The sequence below is a fragment of the Lygodium microphyllum genome, chromosome 30 (genome assembly GCF_053477565.2).
Source record: "Lygodium microphyllum isolate KBCC chromosome 30, Lygodium_microphyllum_v1.1.10, whole genome shotgun sequence".
NCBI lineage: Eukaryota > Viridiplantae > Streptophyta > Polypodiopsida > Schizaeales > Lygodiaceae > Lygodium > Lygodium microphyllum.
Window position 1 is genome coordinate 25,984,323 of NC_141164.1, and position 22,051 is coordinate 26,006,373.

Here is a 22,051-nt window from a genome sequence, read left to right on the forward strand (position 1 = left end):
GAGAGAGAGAGAGAGAGAGAGAGAGAGAGAGAGAGAGAGAGAAGAGGAGGGGGGAAAGAGAGAAGAAGAGAAAAAAGAGGAGAGAGAGGATGTGAGAAGAAGTGAGAGAAGTGAAGTATGCCGCACACACACACACGCACTCATTCTCTCAGATCATCATTAGAGCAAGATGCCATGGGTGCGTGTTTCTACTTAGTCTCTCCTCTCTCTCTCTCTCTCGCTCTTTGTAGTATGCTACACACATGCATTCTCTCTTTGAGATTGCATCAGAGCAGGGTTCAGGAAAAGTTTTTTTGAGGAAGAGGAAGAAAATATTTTTCATCATCATCTGAGAAGGAAGTATCCCCTATTGAGACGGTAGCTTATATATAAATTTAACAAGTGTAACTATATTTTGAGAAATTTGAAGAGGATTTATTTTCTTCTTCCAAATAATCGAGAAGGATTTTTGTCAAGGTGAACAAGTTCTAGGTTGAAGCGAACCCACCTTTTCCAAAACCCCGCATCAGAGCAACTTGCCACGGGTGTGTATTTTTGCTTACACACACTCTTCATAAAGCAGCACATGGTAGGCTTAGCTAGCATAGTAGGGTACGAAAGACAGATGGGCCTAATGTTTCGTACACAAGGAAAACTAGTAATAATAATAATAATTGCATCAGCTCTCGTGGTTTATGAGGCTGTTGATTCGTGGAAAGAAAGATAAAAGACATAACGATAAGTGGGGTGATGGAGTTTGGAATGGAATTGAGTCCGCTATTGTAGTCTTTATTAGATTAAAGAAAATTACATGTGATACGGACGGCCATTAAGTAGTAAAAGATCCAATAGAGATCTTAATTCTTTTATTTTTTGATTCTATTTCTTTGAAGCACAAGAAACGTGTAAAATAGTGCGAATGCCAGGTGGCGGGAGGAAAGGTGCATTTCGTCCTCCGAGTAAGGAAGGAGGCCTGTCCAGTTTCACCTTTGCCATGCAAAAACACCGTCCAAATACGACCCAGCCAAAAGAAACGGAAAAAGAGGAACCAGGAAGCAAAAACAAGGAATCGCTAGCAACAATAGTCATTTCCTCGACATCCTCGCCATCGATTTCATGAAAGCACTAGTCTACCTTCTTCATCAGCCATCCTCATCCTCATCCTCATCATCTTCTTCTTCATCACCATCGTGAATCATCATCATCATCATCATCATCACCATCATCATCATCATCATCATCATCTTCTTTGATTTCTATAATTCATCTCTGAGCCTTTGGTCTCTTCTCAAACGCCCATCCGGCTTCAGAAGACGTGCTCCCGCCATGAGCTTCTTCAGTACTGTCTTCGGCCTCTTCGGCTTCGGCTTCGGTGTCTCCATCGGCCTTGTGGTTGGCTATTTCCTCTTCATCTACTGGCAACCTGCTGATGTCAAGGTTCGCTTCTTCTTCTTCTTCTCCTCCTCCATCCTGCATTGAGCTCTACCTTCTACCTGGCAATAGCCATGAAGCTTTCCATCAAAACTGCGCAACACCAAAATGACTTTCTCACTAGATCGTCCTGCCTTCCCTTTTTTTTTTTCCTCCCTTTTCTCTCGTTAAAGATCAAGAATTTTCCATAGCTTTCGAGCTTACCCCCCACCCGTTTGATCTTTCATATGCAAGTTTGATTGAAGGACGCAGATGCTTGTGTTCTTATTGTTGCTAAGCATCTCTTACACTTTGTCTGAACTTAGGTATAAACGAGTCATAGGTTTCTTTTTTGAGAACCGATACAACAAACTTCAGCTTAGAAGTTTGTAGGCCTAGGAGGTTTCTTGCAAGTATGTGAATGCCACTTCACGAAGACACAAGTGAAGTGGAGTCATCTTTATCAATCTTAAGAAACCTTCTCTTCTAAACTTTAGATGTTTCTTTTCATGCTTGCTAAAGATGCTGTGAATATTTACTGTTATGTGTTAGCAGGGGAGTCGACTGTTTATTTTGCGAAAACCAGGCTTAGACACTCACTTGTGTTGACTACTGTATGCGTCATAATCAAAACAAGGGCACAGAGATTTTGTTCTATTATCACGTGTAAGTCATATTGGACGCTTCAAAGGGGCTAATTTTAAGGTGCTCTTATTGACCCGTTTGATAACAAGACTGGAGAAGTCTATTCAGTGATCTGGTAGACTGACATCATAAAAATAATTCCATGCTCAATCTGTAATCCGTCAGAATTGGGCATTAGATATATTGAGGATGTGCTTTATAATAATGAATCGTTTCTTGGGTTCTGTATTCTCAAATAATGTTTGTTTTGCAAGCATAAAGCACTAGGTCATTTTGCAAGTCAAGGTACAAAACTAGCAAACGATTGGATACAGAAACCAAAGTGATGCAAGAGCAAGCAACCACCAATCTCTATCTATTTAGATGCTTCATAAGTCCATAAAAATATGGATCAAAATGAAGAAAAAAGGGAATCCATTATAAGGTAGGATAATTTACAACTTGCCATGGAAGAGAAAAAAGTGCTTATTCTTGCATTATCAATGCTGTCCTCTTCAACCTAGTGAATGCTCTTTTATATTTGATGACTGCTCAATGTTGCCAAGCTCTTGGCTATGGTAAAACTTTCAACAAGAAAGCTTTTGTCTTCTATTCTCTCGAGGATAGTAAAATTTTATATTACATTTCATCTTTTCCCATTGTAAAACTAGTGAACATTGGAAGATATAAGCAAGAAACCAAGAATGCATGAACTTGATAAATGGAGAAATAGGCCATGGAATCCATACATCAATGCATGAGAAGAATCATACAAATCACAAGGGCTATGGGGACCACTAGAGTTTTTCTAGTCATCCCCTTTTCAACAGATGTAAATGTGCAGTGAATGATACATCTCATTGTGAAGAAAACTGTGGAGTAGTTGTTAGGGTTTGTACTAAGGAAATATAGTGTACAACGATGACAGAAAGACAATGATACAAACATATATCAAAATTCAAATCCTAAAAGCAAAACTTAAAACTCAAACACAAAAATAAATACAAGGAGAAGGAGAGAGGAAGAACACAAGTTTGAAGTGAACAAATATTATAAATGAACGAACTTTGAAGAGTGTACAGAGTGCGCAAGAGTAGAGTGGTAGTGTCGGAGAGTGGCATCCATTAGAGGCATTTTCCAAGCATTGTAACCATTGGTCGGAGATGAGAGAGTCTTAAATAAAAAGGGTAGCAAGTGGGTCACTAGAATAGAGTAGTTGAAGGTTGAAATTTGATAAATGTAGTAGTGTACCATTAGAGAAGGTTGAAAATTGATCGCTTGAGGCAAAGAACAATCAGGCGACAATAGGAGAGGTGTTTGTTGATGTAGGCGGCTTGTTGGACAGCACAAACACATGTATTGTAGTAGTGCTTGGTGGGAGAGATGGTAGCAACTTGTTGCTTGGTACTAGATGTTGAAAATGCAAGTTGATCAGGTATTATGAGCATGCAACAAATTGAGACCTCCAAATAGCAAGGCAATGATTGAAAAGAGGTTGTCTAGGTTTGAATAATGATGGGCTGCAATTGATGATGGTTGGATGGTAGATAGTAGGTGGTTGATAGCTGAAATTTGCATGATAAAATGAGAAACCAACACAAAAGGATGAAGATTGAATGGGGATAGCTTGTCTATTTATAGATGTGGATGGACCCTTCTAAATTAGGGTTTCACAAAAACTCTCTTAAATTGTGTATTGCTTTTGTATTTTTCATAAAATAAGCATGTTTTGGAATTGTTTTGAGAGTCTAATCAGCATGCAATGCATTTCTTAGCTCAACATCTCCTCTTAGGCCCAAAATAGAGCTAGAAAGGAAGGCTAACTAAGTTTTGCCTAAGGCGCTCTATCTTGAAGTAGCCACGGCATTGAAAAAATGATGCATAGTGGTTGCTCAATGGCCCACCAAGACTATAGAGGTGATGGTTATCTTTTCAAGGGAGTTTTAAGTAGTAAACCCAGAGAAGGTAAGGCATTGAATAAAGGATGCTTGACAATTGCCCAGTGGTCTACCAAGTTTTGCAAAAGGCGAATGAAAGCACAATGGTTTTTTTTTTGAAAAAGAGATTTGATAGGGTTTGTGGTTGATTACGTAATTGTATCATGTGAGAGAATGAGAACGGATAGCTAGATTCAACCCATTACAAAACAGACAAGCTATCCATTCGCTTGAGGGTGCTAATGTCGAGGGAAGGCAAGGAAGTAATGCTGGTGTGGTGTACAAACCACCGATGGAAATAGCTTAGGACTCATCTACGGGTGCTCTGTATAATGAGTATGGTACATGGTGTGAAATACTCATGCAGCAAGTGTCATTTAGATAGTGTCTCTCATAGAAAAATTGTTAACTTATCCAAGTATCCTTTACAAAGATGATGAAATCATGCGATGTAAAAGGAGGAGATATAATAGGGAGGAAAGGTTGATGTCAAAGATAAGTGTCGAAACTTGTAGAATACCAAGAAGGGTAGCAAGTTGCAACCCCCTCTTAACCTTGGAGGTTAATATTGAAGGAGGAAGAGAAGTTAGATGTTGGTGTTCGTTCGATGTCGAGAATCATTATGTAAAGAAGCATCCCTATTGAAAAAACAAGATAGAAGTCACTGCCATGATAGCATCAAGAGAGATGTCGAATGATCCTCCTCGAGAGGAAAAGTCTACACATTGATAGAAGAGCAAAACTCCTTGGGTGATGAAACCAAGAATGAAATGGCATGCATCCCAAGTCTCCGGTTAGGTAGGACTAGTACAAACTTGTAGGTTAGTCCTATATTAAAAAAAAACCTTGCAAAAGAGAGAAAGATTTGTAAGTACAGAGGTCAGCATTGAGATGCTTCAAAAAACAAGACAAAATTGAAATGAAAAGCTAATCGAATGAATAATGCAATGATAATGCAAGTGTGTATGTGTATATGAGTAAATATAATAGAAGACTTAAAAATGAAAATTTAAGGATAAAATCCTATGGGCTTGACTCAATAGCCTAAAGATCGAAGAGTGCGAAGAGGAAGATAATCTAAGGATGTGGCCACCATTGTATACGCCCATTAGTAGGGCTTTGCCAATGCAATGCTTAATAAGGAAGTGAGATAGTCCTATATGGAGATGAATGTAAAGTGGATGTGTAAAGTGTAATGGGATTGGAACTTGTAGACCAATTAACCAATCCCTTAGAGGTAGTAAAAAAAATTATTTGTCGAGGTTGTTTGCATGTCACATGTCTAGCAGTTGTGGGGGTTGAAGGAGCGGATGGGGTAGCAATGGGAGGTGTAGCCCATTGGGCTAGTTAGCCAGAGTGAAGGTAGTCACTGTGGTTTGCTATGGTTTTGTAGGTGGAAGACCTTGGGCTTTGGTATGACACTCCTTGTCCACATGGTCCAATCTCTAGCACTGTATGCAAAATCTATAGGCTATGTGGAGGCTTTCTTGTGGACTTGATCATGTAGCCTTGCGTAGTGTAAGAATTGGTGCTTCAACTTGTAGAAGGTTGACAATCTAAATAAGGTGATAACGTGTTGGATAAGCAGAAGTATTTGTTGGGCACCTTGTTCAAGAATGTGACTTGATCATTGTCTGACTTTAGGGAGCTAGAGGTGGTAAATTTTGCGAGTAACCGATGATATTTAACCAACTTGACTTTCAGATCATTCCCTTAATGGAAAGCTCTTGGAGCTCAAAATCGAGATTGATACATTGAGTGCAATCTCGTGCCGCATAGCAGTCAATGAGATGACTCCAATACTTAGATGTGAGGGAAAAATGTTGTAACTAAGAGTGGAACTCATGAAGCAACTTGTGTATTAACTCAACATTGACTATGGCATTGTAGGCTCTCCATTTAGGATATGATCAAGGTGAGCTAATTAAGGATTTGACACATGCTTTAGACCAATGACAAGGTCCCAAAGTTCTTGAGATTCAAGCAATTGTTGCATGAAGTTCGTCCAAGTGGTGAAATTTGACTCGTTAAAATGAGTCTTATTCTTAAGACCTTGCGTTTCAACAAAGGAGAGGAGTTTGTCTCCAAGGAGCTAGCTAGGTTTTATGCAGAGTGGCATTCACCAGGAGTTTGCCAACACGAACAAACCTCAAGAGAATGGCATATTGAAGCAGAAGAATTGTAGTGTGATTGAGATAGCAAGGACTATGATGGAGCATCGGTAGACATCTCAATCGGAAAAATTGTAGTGTGATTGAGATTGCAAGGACTATGATGGAGCATTGATAGACATCTCAATGTCTATGGGTTATATCCTTAATTGATTTTCTATATTGATTGCGGTAGATATGATACCTTTTGAGGCTTACTTTGATCAAAAGCCAAATGTATCTTATTCTAGGATATTTGGGTGTGATGCTTATGTTTACATCTCGAAGAAACAAAGGGATAAGTGTGAGTCACCTTTCAAAAGATAGGTGTTCGTGGGCTATAGCTTGTAGTCCCACGGATACAGGCTTCATGATTCTGTTTTCAGTTGTTGTAGAGAGGGGTGTTGAACATCCTGTACTCAAAGATCCAAGTGATAGTTGGGCACCTAAGACTATGCCTTTGGAGCTTATGCCTCTTGAGGCTTCACCATTAGTAAAAGAGGGGATTGCTTTACAGATTCACTTGTTGAGTCGGCATTGGTGGATGTTTTATAGCCTTTGGTAGAGGTAGAGTGGTGACAGGAGTATCGGTCTCGTCATTGGGTACGTGATACACTTTGTAATGTAAGGATTGAGGGAGTTCTTTAGGAGTGATAGTCTCATGATGGCCTACAATGATCTTAGAGGAACTAGATACACTTCATTGAGCATGTTTGTACTAACTATTGTTTAATGTCTTGTTCCATATAGGATGGGGAGTCTATCTTCGTGAAGGAACTTTGCAATCACAACATTGGAGGAAGGCTATGGAGCAAGAGTTGGATGCTATTGAGTGGAATGGCACTCAGATGTTGTGTCATGGCATCCTCATAAGAAGGTGATTGGAGTCAAATGGGTCTTTAAGACCAAGAATCATAGTGATGGCACTTTGGATAAGCATAAGGTGCGGCTTGTTGTAAAAGTATTTGTGCAGAGGTCAGGAGTGAATTTCCATGATATCTTTGTCCCTACAGTTTGGATGGTTACCATTAGGGCCATTCTTGCTCTAGCTAGCCATAGGTGATGATCTGGTTATTAGCTTGATGTCAAGTCTATATTCCTTAATGGAGATTTGAAGGAGGAGATCTATGTTGAGTAACCTCCTAGCTTTTTCTCATCAAATGGCAAAGTGTCTAGGTTGAAGAAGACCCTTTATGGCCACAAATAGGCATTCTGTGCTTGGAATGAGAAGATTGACTCATTTCTCCAAGGGAACTTGGGGTATTGGCATTTCTCTTTGGATCCCCAATTGCATGTCCACACCTTGACTAGAGGGCATGTGTTGTTTGTGCTTTATGTGGATGATCTCATCTTTATAGGTGACCATGCCCAAAAGGCACTACATGAGATGTTTGAAATGATGGATATGAGTGGGTACGGTGCTCTCTTGGAGTAGCAAGAAGCAGCCCACTATTGCCCTGTAATCTACGGAGGTGGAGTATCAAGCATCGTTTTTTACCATGTGGGACATTGTGGCTTTGGTGATTGCTAGGAGAGTTGGGCTGTCCCTAGAGCGGTTCTACTACACTGCATTGTGACAATGAGAGTTGCATTGTTTTGGCACAAGATGCTGTATTCCATGCTAGGTTGAAGCACATTGAGATGCAATACAATTTAATTTTGGAGAAGATCTTGGATGAGACCATTGCTATGGTTTATTGCAAGATGGAGAATAACTTGGCAGATTTGTTTATGAAGGCACTTACCCAAGTTGTTTTTTGACAACACTCCAGATCATTGAGAGCCTTATGTCCCATCCTGGACCTTTGTGGGGTTGTTAGAGATTTATTCATGCATTGGCAGGCTGCTGTTGTACAATTAGTATTCTTGATTACAATTATGCATTTCCTATTTATCAAGTCAGACAGCTTGATGCAGTCTACAGTTCATTTCCAGCTTTATCAGGCAGTTGGGCAGGCTGTGTAGGTTGCCATGGGTAGCCACAGTTAATATGCAGCATTTTAGTGCTTATTTTGTTTATCGATTGCTATTTTGGCAACATCCTATTGCTATTTTTAATACTTATTTATAGGCAGTTTGCCTCGTTCATTGTTTAGTTGTTAGGTGGATAGAGAGATTGGCTCATGGAAATACATTTGATAGCCTGTGTATACATCTATCTTCTCTTCATTTCAGCACTCGTTTGTTGCAGGTTTCTGCATTCTATTGTCTCTTTTATATCTTCCTCTTCTCTCGTGTTCATTTTTTAAAAGTTTGGTTATACGCTTTTGCATTGGCTGGGCTTTGACAGCTTCATTGTATCATCTAGGAGTGTAGGGCACATGGGAGGAGGATCTATAGTTTCTTTGTGAAGTCTACAATTCTTTTGGCATTGTATCGAGAGCTAGACTTAAGGGGCTATAAGGCTTGGGAAGTGTATGAGATGCTTTGGGCCATCATATGCATCTTTGAGGAGGTGATAAGTAGGGTCCAAGCTCCAAATGGCTATTCAAAGCAGGTGGTTGGTTATTGGAGTAAAATATGGATGATTGCTTTCATCTACTCTATTTGGATTTTGTATTGAAAGGAGGGAGTGGCATACCCCTATGGTAACTTGATATGAATCCTTCCATATGCTCATGATGATGTACTTGTATAATATTCACCCAAGGGCCTACAATGTCACCTTGATGGATTACATGAGTTTTATGTGCAATGGGACCTCACAATTAATCTAGGGAAGACCAACATAATGGTCATCAATACATCCTTAGCTTGGATTACTGAACTTGGATTACAATTCTAGGATATGGAGGGGAGTCAGTGGAGATTGTGACTTGTTATGTCTACCTAGTGTTAGCAGTTTAGTTAGCTCATGTATGAGTTTGGGCATGTGTCCTAGTGGGCCAAGCATTCTAGTATTATTTAGTATTTTTTTGTGGTCACATTAGTGATTATCAACTCATTGTCCTCTATGTAGAGTGCTGTATCATCTGCATACTCTGAGTCTAACAACTCAGTCTCCTCTCTCACGGGAAGTCGGAGGCCACGTAATCCGCTCACACGTGACCTGAGGAAGTGAGACATTGCCTCTACAAAGAGTAGAAATAGGTACGGGGCCAGGGGGCAGCCCTGTCGGACCAATCTCTCCAGTCGAAACACCTCCCCTCGCCTTACCACCTATGAGAACCTTGTTGGTGGTTGATCTGTAAAGTGCGGAGACCTTGCGAATCCAAGCCTCGGGGAAGCCCAACCTCACCATGTTGCCCTCTAGGAAATCCAGTCCACCTTGTCATAAGCTTTCTCGAAATCCAAGAGTAGTACGGCCAGTCTTTGTCCACTGTGTTTAGCTCACTCTGTCGCCTCAAAGAAGGTGAATACATTGTCGAGGATGTTTCTATCTTGGACAAAGCTTGTCTGTGTGTCATGTATGATGTCTGGAAGCACGGGGTGTAATCTCCTACCAATCATCTTTGCCAGTGCCTTATAGGCCATTGACAATAAGGTGATCGGTCTCCACTGGGAAAGCTCCAATCAGTCTCCCCCTTTGGGAAGAAGACTGATAAGGCTTGTCGAAAGACTCCTTGGCATTTGTCTTGAAGTAAAAATCTCCTGGAAGGCCATCAATAGGGGGTTCTTCACCACCTCCCAGTAGGTAGTGAAGGCCTTAGAGAGGCTATCCTTAGAGAGGCCATCCTCTCTCGGGCATTTCTGCTGGTCTTGTGTATGGAAAGCCTCCTCTGGTCCCTTCTCTGTGAAGGGGGACTAGGAGGGAGCGTCCCATCTCAGTGACGAGGGATGGGATGTGATCCCAGTTATGCTGTCTACATTGTGTCCTCTAGTTGAGGCTGTCTCCTGCTCGAATAGGTGTCTGTAGTAGTCGGTGGCAATGTCCATCTCCTCGTCTGTGCTAGACGAGTCCTCCCATACGAGTCTCGAAGACTGGGTATCTGCTCTCCTAAGGTGTGAGGCCGGTGCACCTGGAAAAACTCCTTGCAAATCATATCCCCCTTTCGTGCCCAGAAAGCTATTGAGGTGCGGAAAGAGAACTTCGAGTGCCTGTCCTCTAGGCCAGCAATGGCTGCTTGCGCGCACACCTGTGCGTGGAGGGTGGGATCCCCTAGTGTCTCCTGTAATAATCTCTGCGTGGCTGCAAGCTCCCGCCGGAGTGCTCTCTCCTCCTCCCAGCTCTGCTGCCTAGCCTGTATGGCTGCCTCTTGGCAGATACTGCTCGACTTGGCTAGGACCTTTGCAACCTTCTCTGCGATCCGGTCCCTCCTGCCCCACTCCTTGGTCTATCTGTCTCGTCACCTCCTCCCTCCTATAGATTGAGTCAGGGATCTGATAGGAACATGTGCCTAGGGCAAAAGTGTGAGTGCACTGCGGAAGAAAGAATACAAACACAGAGGGAGAGAGAGAGAGAGAAAGCAGAAAATAAGGAAGAGAAATCTGCACTGATTGAAATGAATGCTGAATACAAACGGGAAGGCGGAAGGAGATTGATCAGTCCCTGCACGCAGCCCACAGCGTCAGTGAGGGCACCAGATCAGGCTGATGAAGATGGCAGCACCACCACAAGGGAGGAGTGTCGGAATCTGCAAGAAGACAAGTGATCAAGTGGGGAGGGGGGACTGCCTATAAATAGGCAAAAGGACAAACCCTAACCCTAACCCTGAAATGGGCGCAAACCCTAAAAATGCCCTAAAATGGGCACCCCATATTGTTGACCAAAAAAGTGGCCGGACAGCCAGTGGCTGCCCACTAAAAGAGGCCAAAAAGAAATACACATCCTAAGATAGCCAGTCGAGAGTGACTAGCCTCCCCCATCATAACACATGACAGACATGTCAGAGCTCCTAATGTCCTCGTCTGACTCAAACTCAGGCTCACAGGCAGGAGATGACAAGGCATGACAAACATGACTGCTAACAAACACAGAGGAGAGAGAGAAAGCAGAAAATGAAGGAAGAAAATCTGCACTGACTGTAATGAATGCTGAATACACCAAAGTGGACTGATCAGTCCCTGCACGCAGCCCGAAGTGTCAGTGAGGGCACCAGAACAGACTGGAAGCAATGGCAGCACCAATGCCGGAGTGGGAGAGGAGGGAGTGTGTGCTGAATTTGCAGAAGAATGTATGAGAGAATGACTGGGGAGGGCTGCTATAAATAGCCCCAAACCAGCCAAAACTGGCCGACCTGGCTGAAACTGGCCGACTTGCCCAAATATGGGCCGACTGCACACAAAAAGGCCCATTTTGGGCTGAGTGCCACCCGAGAAGGAAATGCACCTAGAAAAATTCCTTGCAAATCATATCCCCCTTTCGTGCCCAGAAAGCTGTTGAGGTGCGGAAAGAGAACTTCGAGCGCCTGTCCTCTAGGCCAGCAATGGCTTCTTGCGCGCACACCTGTGCGTGGAGGGTGGGATCCCCTAGTGTCTCCTGTAATAATCTCTGCGTGGTTGCAAGCTCCTGACGGAGTGCTCTCTCCTCCTAGTTCTGCTGCCTAGCCTGTATGGCTGCCTCTTGGCAGATACTGCTCGACTTGGCTAGGACCTTTGCAACCTTCTCTGCGATCCGGTCCCTCCTGCCCCACTCCTTGGTCTATCTGTCTCGTCACCTCCTCCCTCCTATAGATTGAGTCAGGGATCTGACAAGAACATGTGCCTAGGGCAAAAGCTGGGGGGTCAATTGTTGGAGAACCGGGCAATGGTCGGACAACGTGGTGCCCGCCAACTGCCCAATTTGGCCTCCATGAGAGCCTCCCCTCTCTCCCTCATAAAACTTGTCCAACCGCTCCAGCATGACTCCAACTAGCCGCATGTATCCCCAAGAGAAGTCCAACGACCTCTCCCTCTTGTGGAAGGTAGGGTCTCTCCAGGCATCACGTGCTCCTATTGCCAGTAGAAAGACCTCCCATGCCTCTTGCTCCTCCCCAACCATGCCCTGGTAGTTTCTGCCTTTGCCTTGTTGGTCCTCCAAAGCCTTCAGGTTTGTTGAAGTCTCCTCCAACGATCTAGGAGTCCACTCTGGGAGTCCATCCGCAATCTCCACCCAGAACCTGCTGTGTGTCCTAACCTCCGTAGGGGCATAGACATTGAGGACTCCAAGACATGAGTCCCCAATATCCAGTCTGATCCATAGAACCCTCCTTGCCACTATCGTCTCGTGTTCTTGTACACAGGCGGTGAGACTCGGGCCAATAGAGGTGCATATGCCTCCATTCTTGCCGTGGGCACCTATGGCGTGCTCCTAGTAAGTGTGCGAGCTGCCCGAGAGTATCTTCTCTACCCGTTGGGCTTGGGTGGGAGTGAGCTTGTGCTCTTGTAGAAGTAAGATGTCGATCCGTCCGGCAAGGGCAGGCTGCAGCACTTGCCGAACAATCAACTTCCTGAAACCACATGCCCCACTGTAGTGGAGATTGTTCACATTCTAGGATGCAAGGTGTAAGCTCATGGGGAAACCTATGACTGACCAAACATGCGTCTGTTTGGTGTGGAGTCTGCTGATGAGGAGGAGAAACTATGGGGCATGCAAGTATGCTTTGCCACAGGTTTGGACGGCGAACTCCAGTCCCCCATGGTGGTCCTCAGTAGACCATAGGGGTGATAGATGCTCCAAGTGGTACTATCAATGCATCTATCAGCCATGTTGAGAGTCGTGACTTTTTACATTGGTAGAAACGGGCCGCTTGTGCCAGGGGCTACTCGATCACATCCCGCGGAGCTCTCCACTGTGGAGGGGCTCGAAAGATGATGCCCAAGTGTGGGACCTCGGCACCAGCCCACCAGTTAATGTCCATCATGCAACCAGGCCACTGCTATGCAAACAGTGCTAGTCCTTCTTCTCCCATCCACTGGGAGATGTGGTCCGCCGCCTGACTCTTCAACTCCTCTATCTATGTCGTCGTCCAATCCCTTGAGTGAGATGTGGTCCGCTGCTTGACTCTTCAACTCCTCCTCTGTCTGTGTCGTCGTCCAATCCCCTGAGTGAGAGGTCGTCCAATCCCCTGAGTGAGATGTGGTCCGTTGCTTGACTCTTCAACTCCTCTTTGTGTGGTTGTCCAATCCCCTGAGTGAGAGGTAGGACCATGGGCCACTGCGGAAGAACTCTTGTGGCAACAATTGTGCCTGTCTCGGGAAAGTGCGACGGGCGGCAAGGGCAGATGAGCTGGTGGTTGTGTGGGAGGGGGAAGATTGCTGGTGTGAGGAGGATGTAGGTGTGTGTGGCTCATCACCTCGTGTGGAAGGAAGGGGGGTGGGTCTAAGAGGGATCACCTAAACCGGGTGCGGATCAAGGGGGGTGCTCGGCAAGGGAGGTGGTGGGGGGGAGGAGGATTGAGGGATGGTTGGATGGTCGGAGGTACGTGGCAGGTGTGGGGGGGGGGGGGTTGGTGGCCCCGGAAGGGGAGGGCCCTGGGCCAGGGTCAGTGGGGGAGTGGGTGGGTGTGGGGGATTGCGGTCTTGCCGGGTGGGGCAGGCAAGGGGGGCTGCGGAGTGCTCTGCCGAGGGGGCGTTGCTCGCCCTCCTGCTCCATGCTGTTGAGACTGCGTCTGAGAAGCTAGCTGTGGCCCCCCTTGCCATCTCCATCTCTGTTGTCTCTGGACCCGTGTGAAGCTGTCAGCGTCTACCTGTGGGCTTGTCGACGGAGTCGCCTTGGCTTCGAAACACATACAATCTCCTGCATGATGCCCAAAGTCGTGGCAACACAGGCATTACCTTGGTTGCTTGGTCAGAATGACCTGCTGCCTAAAGGAGTGACCTCCTGCCTCAATCTCCAGGAACTTTGGTATACTCCTTGTGTCTTTCACGGCCACTCGCACCTTTGGGACTCCTGTAGCTATCATTGCATTTGCGAAGGAGGCAGGAAGAACTGTGCCGAAGAGCCGTCCAAAGTCCTCCACTAACTGGCGGTACTCTACCGTTAGTCCGGGGAAAAGTAAAAAAGTAAGGTGACTTGGTGTCTGAGAAATCTGTTGTGGAGCTCAAATGTCTCCATTGTGAAGCTGCTATACCAGAGAACCATGTAAATGATTCTCTTCGTGGAGGCACACGGCGAGCTCTCCACTAACTCACGAGCTGCATCTGCAAATGTGAGTCAAACCATGAAGATCCCTCGGCCCATGAGGACTGCCTCCACGATCTGCGTTGTGCCAATGTGCAGCGTGAAGTGAAGCCAATCCAAAAGCTGGGCCTTGGATGGATAGTGTCCTATTACTTGACCGAAAATCGCTGTTTCTTTGAGCACCAGCTCTATGGCATGGATGGCTAAGAGCTGTTCCTCAGAGAGGACAACGCGCAAGGTGGTCGATGGCGAGGAGGGGGGGATGCTCCTTTCTTGGCGGTGGGTAGTCATTGGTCTCCACGGATGGCCGGATCCCGACAGAATACGTGAATGGGGGCTGCTGGATGGGGGCCTTGTGGCTATGGAGGCGGGAGCACCGTGCGTGGGGTGGGGGCACAATTATAAGCTTTGCCCGCGCAGGAAGTCTTGGTGCCCAGCAGGGCCGCGGGAGGGGGGGGGGGGGGGAAACGAGAGAGGAAGAGCTGGTGGAGGAGGGGGGAGCTGGCGGGAGAGGGGTGGGTGCACCGCGTCTGCTGTAGGGCAGTGCAGCGCGACTGGACAGAGGGGGAGGGAAGGCTGGGCGGCGGGAGGAGGGGGAGGCTCTGGGTGGGCGCAATGGTAGCGCTGGATGGGCGCGATGGCAGCAGAGGCATGACGGGTTCGAGCTTCTAGCCCCTTCCTTACATTAACTTACACCAGTCAAGGATTATAGGTTTCTTCGTCGTCCTCCAAAGCTTATGGAAAATATCTCTCTAAGTTCTCCTTTGTAGTGTTCTTGTGTTTTCTCTTCTCTCTCGTCTTGTGTTCAGCAGTCTATTTCAGCATTCTTTCATGCTTCCATTGCTACATTCACTTTTGACACCTAGGGCTACTTTTGTTGGAAATGGAGATTATGTAAGCTCTTATGTTTAGCTCGGGTTTATTTTTGTCACCATTTTTGCATGAGATGGGCAGTTGAGAACTAGTTGACACAAGGGTTTGTATCCTTGAGTGCTTTGGAATGTGGCTGTTTGACACTTTGCTGACCACTACCCTTACTGCGCTAGTACATGGGGGCCTTTTTGATCCATAAATGGAGGCGGCAGGCAAAATGGAGCACAAGGGAAGGACGACACACTGTATGTTGTACAGAAGGAAGGAGATGATGGTGCCGTGGAGGCTACTACAATTGTAGAGCCTATACAGGGGATGGAGGAGTATTATGATGGATGGGAACCATGGAAGCGGCTTTTGGTAATAATGATCTCATGTATGATGCAGAGCAAGGCCTTGGTCTGACATGCTAATGTAACTGCAAAGCTGGGAGCTATTCTAGGCCAGCATTTGAATCCATGTGTTGATATCTAGCAGCAGGTGGGGACCCCAGGGTACTGGTATTTATAGGTTGATGTGTGGTTTAGGCTACACAGTCTCAGTCCAGGCATTGCCACCTTTCCAGTACAACTTGGAGGCACCATCACGACCCTTGGATACAAAGATGGCCTTCTACTAAGACCATCTACTCTCTTTGACACCTGATGGATTCTTGGTTGGCCAAGATACATGGATGTGCATGTGTGTTATGAGATTCAGTGCACAGTTGGCTGGCTCTGCACACCCTCACACCAGTTGTGTTGAGACTGCTAGATAAACATGAACTTTGATAATCTAGCTGGTATAGAGGGTCGTTTTGCTTGATATCTTATTGTTTATGCAGACTTGGGAACTTTTCCAAGTGTGATGGTCCTAGTCAACCACATGTTGCTTGCAATTCTCCACGAGGCATGTAGATAGTCATTGAGTGTACAGTGCATGGAGGTTTTTGTATATCTTTTTCTTTACGCTTTCCAAACTTCTGGCAATGTGGTCCAAAAACAGGAGCATTTTTGTATTGAGGTCTCATTATTGTCCACATCTTGAAGACAATAAAATCCACAATTCTCACTTGCTGTATGCTAGAAAATAAATGTGGTTGCAGATCCAAACTTTCTGGTCTTCAGAGAAAATTTCTCAGGACAATGTTGCACATCCAAACTTCTGCACAAAGGGCTGAAATGTGGTCCAAAATCAGCATTATATATGTGAATTTTAATAATTGTACACGTCTTAAAGAATATAAACTCCAGAATCCCCCTTATTTTATGTGGGAAACTAAAAGTGGTCGCAAAATGTTGCATTTTCTCCATGCATGTGATATTTCTCTGAACAATATGTCCAATAAGGTCATCACAATGGAATCATGCAAATACTCTGTCAGAATGATATATCATAGATGGTATTGAATCTTGATTGAATGTGCATTAATAATCTTCATTCACATGTAAAATGTGGATTGATTGTGTAAGTTTTTACTCTATTTTGGTGTAGCATATCATGCTAATATCCAGTTTGTAGTTCAGTTACACTGTTATTATTGTGGGACTAACCTTTTGATATTTCTCTTGTCACCACTTTGTTGGAGGGGCTAGAATTATGATTCTGTTTCTTGCATATTGTTTACCACCAGTCAACATAAATATTTTTTTCTGCTTCAAATTGTTGCCAGGATCCAATCATAAGACCATTGGGTGAGCTAGATTCTAAGACACTCCAGAGCCTTCTTCCAGAAATACCGCTGTGGGTCAAAAATCCTGACTATGACAGGGTATGCATACACTTTCTCAAATTTACAATTGAAGTATTGAAACCTAGTTATGCTTGCTGTTGACACTATGGAGTTCTAATCACTATATGTGATTTTGTGTGTCAGGTAGACTGGCTGAACAAGTTCATTCAAGACTTGTGGCCTTATCTTGACAAGGTGTGTGGATATGCATGCTCAATTGGGATAGTCCTTGAGGTTTATGCACATCTTTTCCTTTCTGCACTTAGGAGCAGTACTGATATGATAATTGAAGTGATGCTATGTTTCAGAATTGCATCAGAATGGGCGTTGCTTGGAAGTGAGAATGTTGTTAGATTTCTGTGAGCATGTTGTGATAGATTGCATGCAATATGGGAACATGATATTCTGCATGTGGGGGTGTGGATGATCCAGGCTATCTGTAAAATAATCAAAGAGACAACAGAGCCAATCATTGATCAATATAAATCGCAGTACAAAATCGACTCAGTTGATTTTGAGTGTCTGACGTTAGGCTCGTTACCGCCAACACTACATGGTGAGAAATGTTCGACCTTTGACTAAATGGCTTTTGTTCTCATGAGAATTTTATCATGTTCTTTGAGCTCAACAATCTTTATCTTCTCACACTTTGTTCTGTTGGATTGGAGTTCCGTTTTCTTCATTAAATCTCCACTTTGGTGATGTTTTACTTTGTGGTAGGATGTTGATGTGTTCATCGTCTGCATAGTTATGGACTTGTGCATTGCAGATGTTGTACATGTTAAATGTCTAGCTTTAATGCTGTCAAAGATAATGTATTGTTCAACTACACACGCATCATCTTCATTTTGAATTGAAAGATGTTAAAAGTGTGATTCTTTGTGAAAACTAGCTTTGTATCACAGCTGACACACGGATAGTATTAGGTGACTAGGGATGTTACACAGTCATCCTCTTGTGCATTTGCAGCGCATTGACATCAGATATTCGTTTGAACACTTGTGTTTTTGTAACTGGTAGCTCAACTTTCAAGCAGTTTTACTTGGGATTTTCACTTTTGCTTGTTCCTCCAAGTTTGTGCCCTTTTGGAACTTGGGTAAAGCCAAACGTTTTGAATAGTTGGTTTTTAAGTTTAAACCACATAATATTTATATATTTGAAAATCAAGTTGTTTCTGTTACTGCTCAATGGACCTAGTGAAATAAATAAGGTGGCTTTGATAAACTGATGAGCTAAGGTGTGGGGGTCCACTTTTGATAAATAGGAAATTTCTTGTTATCCATCGAGATGATGTTGTATTTAATCTTAGCATGCCATGATATCAATTTATGACGTCCTTTTTTTCTTTAGAGAGAAGTGACATTCTATCAACACACCTCAGAACAAAGTGTCCCAGGGCCAAAACCTAATTACAAAGCAGCCTTGTAAGGGACTTCCATATCAAGAATTATATAACAAGGGGAAGTCTATTACAAAGCTTGAGTGAATAGCCACTCGGGAGGTCTATAATGCCAAACCATGTGGGTTTAGAAGAGGGAAAATGTGCAAGAATCCCATGTCTTAAGAAAAGCATATCTCCTCTTTCTCATAGTGTCCGAGCTGCCCTATATTCTCTCCCATCTCCCACGAAGAGTATGCACAATCTTTATCCAGATCTTGGAAAGAAACTTTGTAGTAGATATGTCCAATAAATCAATAGCTTGGTTATATTTGGCTATCCATATATACCAAGCAGTAATGCTAGCTAAGAGCACCCATCTGTGACAATTTCCTCGAGTCCATATTGTTTGTGAGAAATTTGGCATGAATGCCCTACTCACAAGCTGCCTTGAGATGAGATAAGCCTAAGACCCCTGTACATCCTCATACCCACAAGTTGGGCCTTTGTCAATGACCCATGCAACTGTTTCTCACGTACCAATCATAGAATTTGTAGTGCCATGAAGCACCATCCTAAGGGCTCTCCTTTAGACCTCTTGAGCCCATGGAAAATTCCATAAGCAATACCTGTGAGTCTCCTCATGCTCTGCACATCTAGCGCAAGGAATAGGTTCTCTACCATAGCCAAGCCATGTACCAACTGCTAAACTCTTGTGTGCTAGTAACCAAAGCAACAGTAAAATCTTTCTTGGTCTAAAGTTGTCCTCCACAATCTCCTTTAGAAGTTTGTTAGGAAAGGTTGTGATATACCTTGTATAGTCCAGTGCTCAGCTATAGCAGCTGGCACCACTCTAGTCCAGCTCATTTGTATTCTCCTCCCCAACCTAGTGGTATAGCCAAAGAAGGGGATATCTTGCGGCGTCTCTGCAAGTGGATCTCTCCATACCCACTTCTGAAGATCCCATTGAAGCCTTTGTAGCTGCCTCTTTACATATGCCCAATGTCTCCATCCACATCGTCACACGGGAAGAATAATTGTGTACCATGTTTTTTTACATAATCCATATTTAGGGAAGCTTGGACGCCACAGTAGTTGTAGCAAAGCATCTATTGTAGCAACAGTCTCTATGAGCATGGTTCAATAAATAGGTGCATTGAAACCAGCCTTCCTTCTTGGAATGGGTAGTGATAACCTGATTTAAGAGTTAATTACAGCAATAAATAAATGCACATAAAACGAAATACACACTTTACCATAACATTCTTGGATAGTAGACACCCTGTTGGCCCCAAAATTGGCGCCCCTTGCGGTATTTCTTTAGCTTTCACTCAATTGGAAGGAGTGCAGCTCGAGATTCTTCAATCTCCTCCTGCTAACCAATTGCTCTTGCTGTCATAAATGACCAGCAAGCCTTTTGGGTCATTTGCCCCTTGATTTACCCAGGACTTCTTCTCCAATTTGACCCTTGGCTGGCCAAATGCTGCCCCAAATCAATTTGGGATGGGCTAGCTCATGAAATCCCTTGATAATCTTCAAATATCAGCTTGCTGATTTCAGTCCCTTGAGCCTTCAATCTTTGGCACGGATCCCAAGGTGGCTGCTAATGTCACAAGACTGTGACAACTATTACCTTTTTGCTGATTTCTTTATTACTACTTTATTTGGTTTTTCTTTTTGGAAGGATCCCTCTTGAAATCTAAACGCTTGAGTTGCATGGCCAGTATGTGAAACGGACAGGAATGTCTAGTGGGTCAAGACTGGACAGTTAAGGTCCAGTATAAGTCTGGAAGAGACTGATGGCACTGTAGATTAACAAGCTTGGAAGAGACTTGTGAAAGTGTATATGGACAAGTGTGTTGAAGAACTAGCCTGGAAGAGACTAGTTCAAAGTGAAGATGGACAAATCTCCAAGAGATTAGTCCATGTGGGGTCATCAGTGGAGATTCACTTTCAGTTGAGCTACATTGCAAATTTGGATGTAGCCATAGTCTGCAAAGATGGTCAGAAGACTAGTGGAGATGCAATGGAAGCAACTCCTAAAATATAGGGAGTTACTATTTTTGGACCCCAGAATCTGTTCGCGTCATTATTTTCGTTTTTGCACGAGGATTAATCCTCTGGTCTGTGCCGAGGTCAAATTTTGCACGGAGGATGGAGAATTTTAGATCGGAAGGCTAGAACGGGAAATACCTTCTAGTGCTGCCATTTGGCACAAATTTGTGCACTTACTTCTTTAAAAAGGGGCTGGCGTGCAGTTTTTTGGGTATTGGGGGGCTCATTTGTGAAAGGAAAGATGGATAGCTGTAGATGGAGAGCTATTGAGAGCTGGCCTACCTTGTCTATGATGCACAGAGGGTTGAGCTTGCTCCCTACTTTGTCTTTCTCTCCCCCTGACAGTTATGGATATGCCTCAGTTGAGGGCCTCTCTGCTGATTCATGTACAGTTGTGTGGGAATATGCTGTTTTTGCATGAGGCAAGAGCCTCCTTTCTCCAGGAACAGGAGCAGTTGTTTGCTGCCCCCAGAGGAACGGGTGAGGGTGGTAACCTCACCAAGCAAGTGTCTGAAACAACACTAAAGCAGTAGGACTGTTCAGAGGTTATTTCAGAGCCCAATTGTTGTCAGAATCAAGGGGCACTTGGCATTGATGATGCAGAACAGTGCAGGGACAATGTGAGTTGAAAACAGGTGTCAAAACAGGTCTGAACCAGTAATTACAGTAGGCTGAAATGGTCAATTCTGCACTCCAACCAGAAGTTTCAGACTTGGGCAGAGTTTTCCCTCCTGGTCAACTTGTTTTGGGTCAGTAATTGTATTGTTATGTTGCCAAATTTCACCCAGAATAGGTGAAAGATAGCCCATTGTACTTTCTCTCTTTTTAAAAATAAAGAAATACCACAAGGGGCGCCTGACTTAGGGGCCGACAGGGTGTTTGTGTGGCAATAGGAGCATTCTAGCTTTCTGTATTTCTTCTTGATTCTGTGTCTTTAAGTTCAGGTAAAGTGGGCGACTGTGAATTGGGTGAAAGCATTTATATATTTTGGTTGTACTCTACCGCCCTTTCCAGAGAACAGGCTGGTTACAGCTAAACCCTGATTTCTACTGTAAATTAGGGTTTACTGCAGAAATTACAGATCAGCCCACCAAAAATGGCTGAAATCTCCTCCAAATGGTTGAGAATTGTTGAGGATGGCTGAGCATAGGCTGAAGGAGATGAGAGAATGCATAAAGAGAGAAAATTTTGAGATTTGTTGCGAAGAACTGATCAAAATCAGCTACTACCCTGCTGTACCAGCCCCAAACGGATGCACCAACAACAATAGGAGCATCAGAGACTGTGATCTTCAGGAGAAAGTGTATCAGCAGCAATTGCCAGCTTCCCAAGGTCAAGAATATGCAATCTCCATCACCAAAATGGTCTCCAATGGCTAGGAAAAGGCCCCAAAAGTTGGTAGCAACAGTCCAACACCTCTTCCCAATAGCTCCAAAATGAAAAAACGAGATTTTCCTCTCCCTTCAGCCCTTTTTAGCCTTTTTCCCACTTGCATGGAAAAGTTTTGCCAAGTGGCAGCTTTCTTAATCCATTTTCAGCAATTTCCAGCCATTTAATTAATTTTCAGAAATAATTAATTCTGAAAATTAAATCAGCCCTTAATCCATGCCCAAAAAATTGACCTTGCCTATCCAAAACTTAATTGGCTAGGCCATTTGCAACCCAAAGTGGTTCCATGCATTAATTGACCCTTGGACAAGCATTAATCCATTAATTAATGCCTAGTCCCTAGTGTCACCACTGACACTTAATGGCCAATTAATGGTCCTAGGGGCAAACTGACACCAAAATTTCACTTAGAATCTAACAAGTGTAACTTGTTACAACTTTTGCCTTTGACACCCATCTTTTTCACAGGGTCCTTTGGCTTTCAATCGTGAAAAAGTAGCTTCC

General features: G+C 44.0%; 1 protein-coding gene across 1 annotated transcript in view; it reads left to right on the forward strand.

Moving 5' to 3' along the window:
- The first annotated feature begins 1,011 nt into the window (after nucleotides 1–1,011).
- LOC148009633 (synaptotagmin-2-like) overlaps nucleotides 1,012–22,051 on the forward strand; it is a 45,004-nt gene continuing 23,964 nt past the window's right edge. The window contains exons 1-4 of the mRNA XM_087672509.1: nucleotides 1,012–1,416; nucleotides 16,666–16,764; nucleotides 16,870–16,920; nucleotides 17,158–17,281. Coding sequence (XP_087528635.1) covers nucleotides 1,306–1,416; nucleotides 16,666–16,764; nucleotides 16,870–16,920; nucleotides 17,158–17,281 — 385 coding nt within the window. The 5' untranslated portion in view covers nucleotides 1,012–1,305. The remainder of the gene's footprint in view (nucleotides 1,417–16,665; nucleotides 16,765–16,869; nucleotides 16,921–17,157; nucleotides 17,282–22,051) is intronic.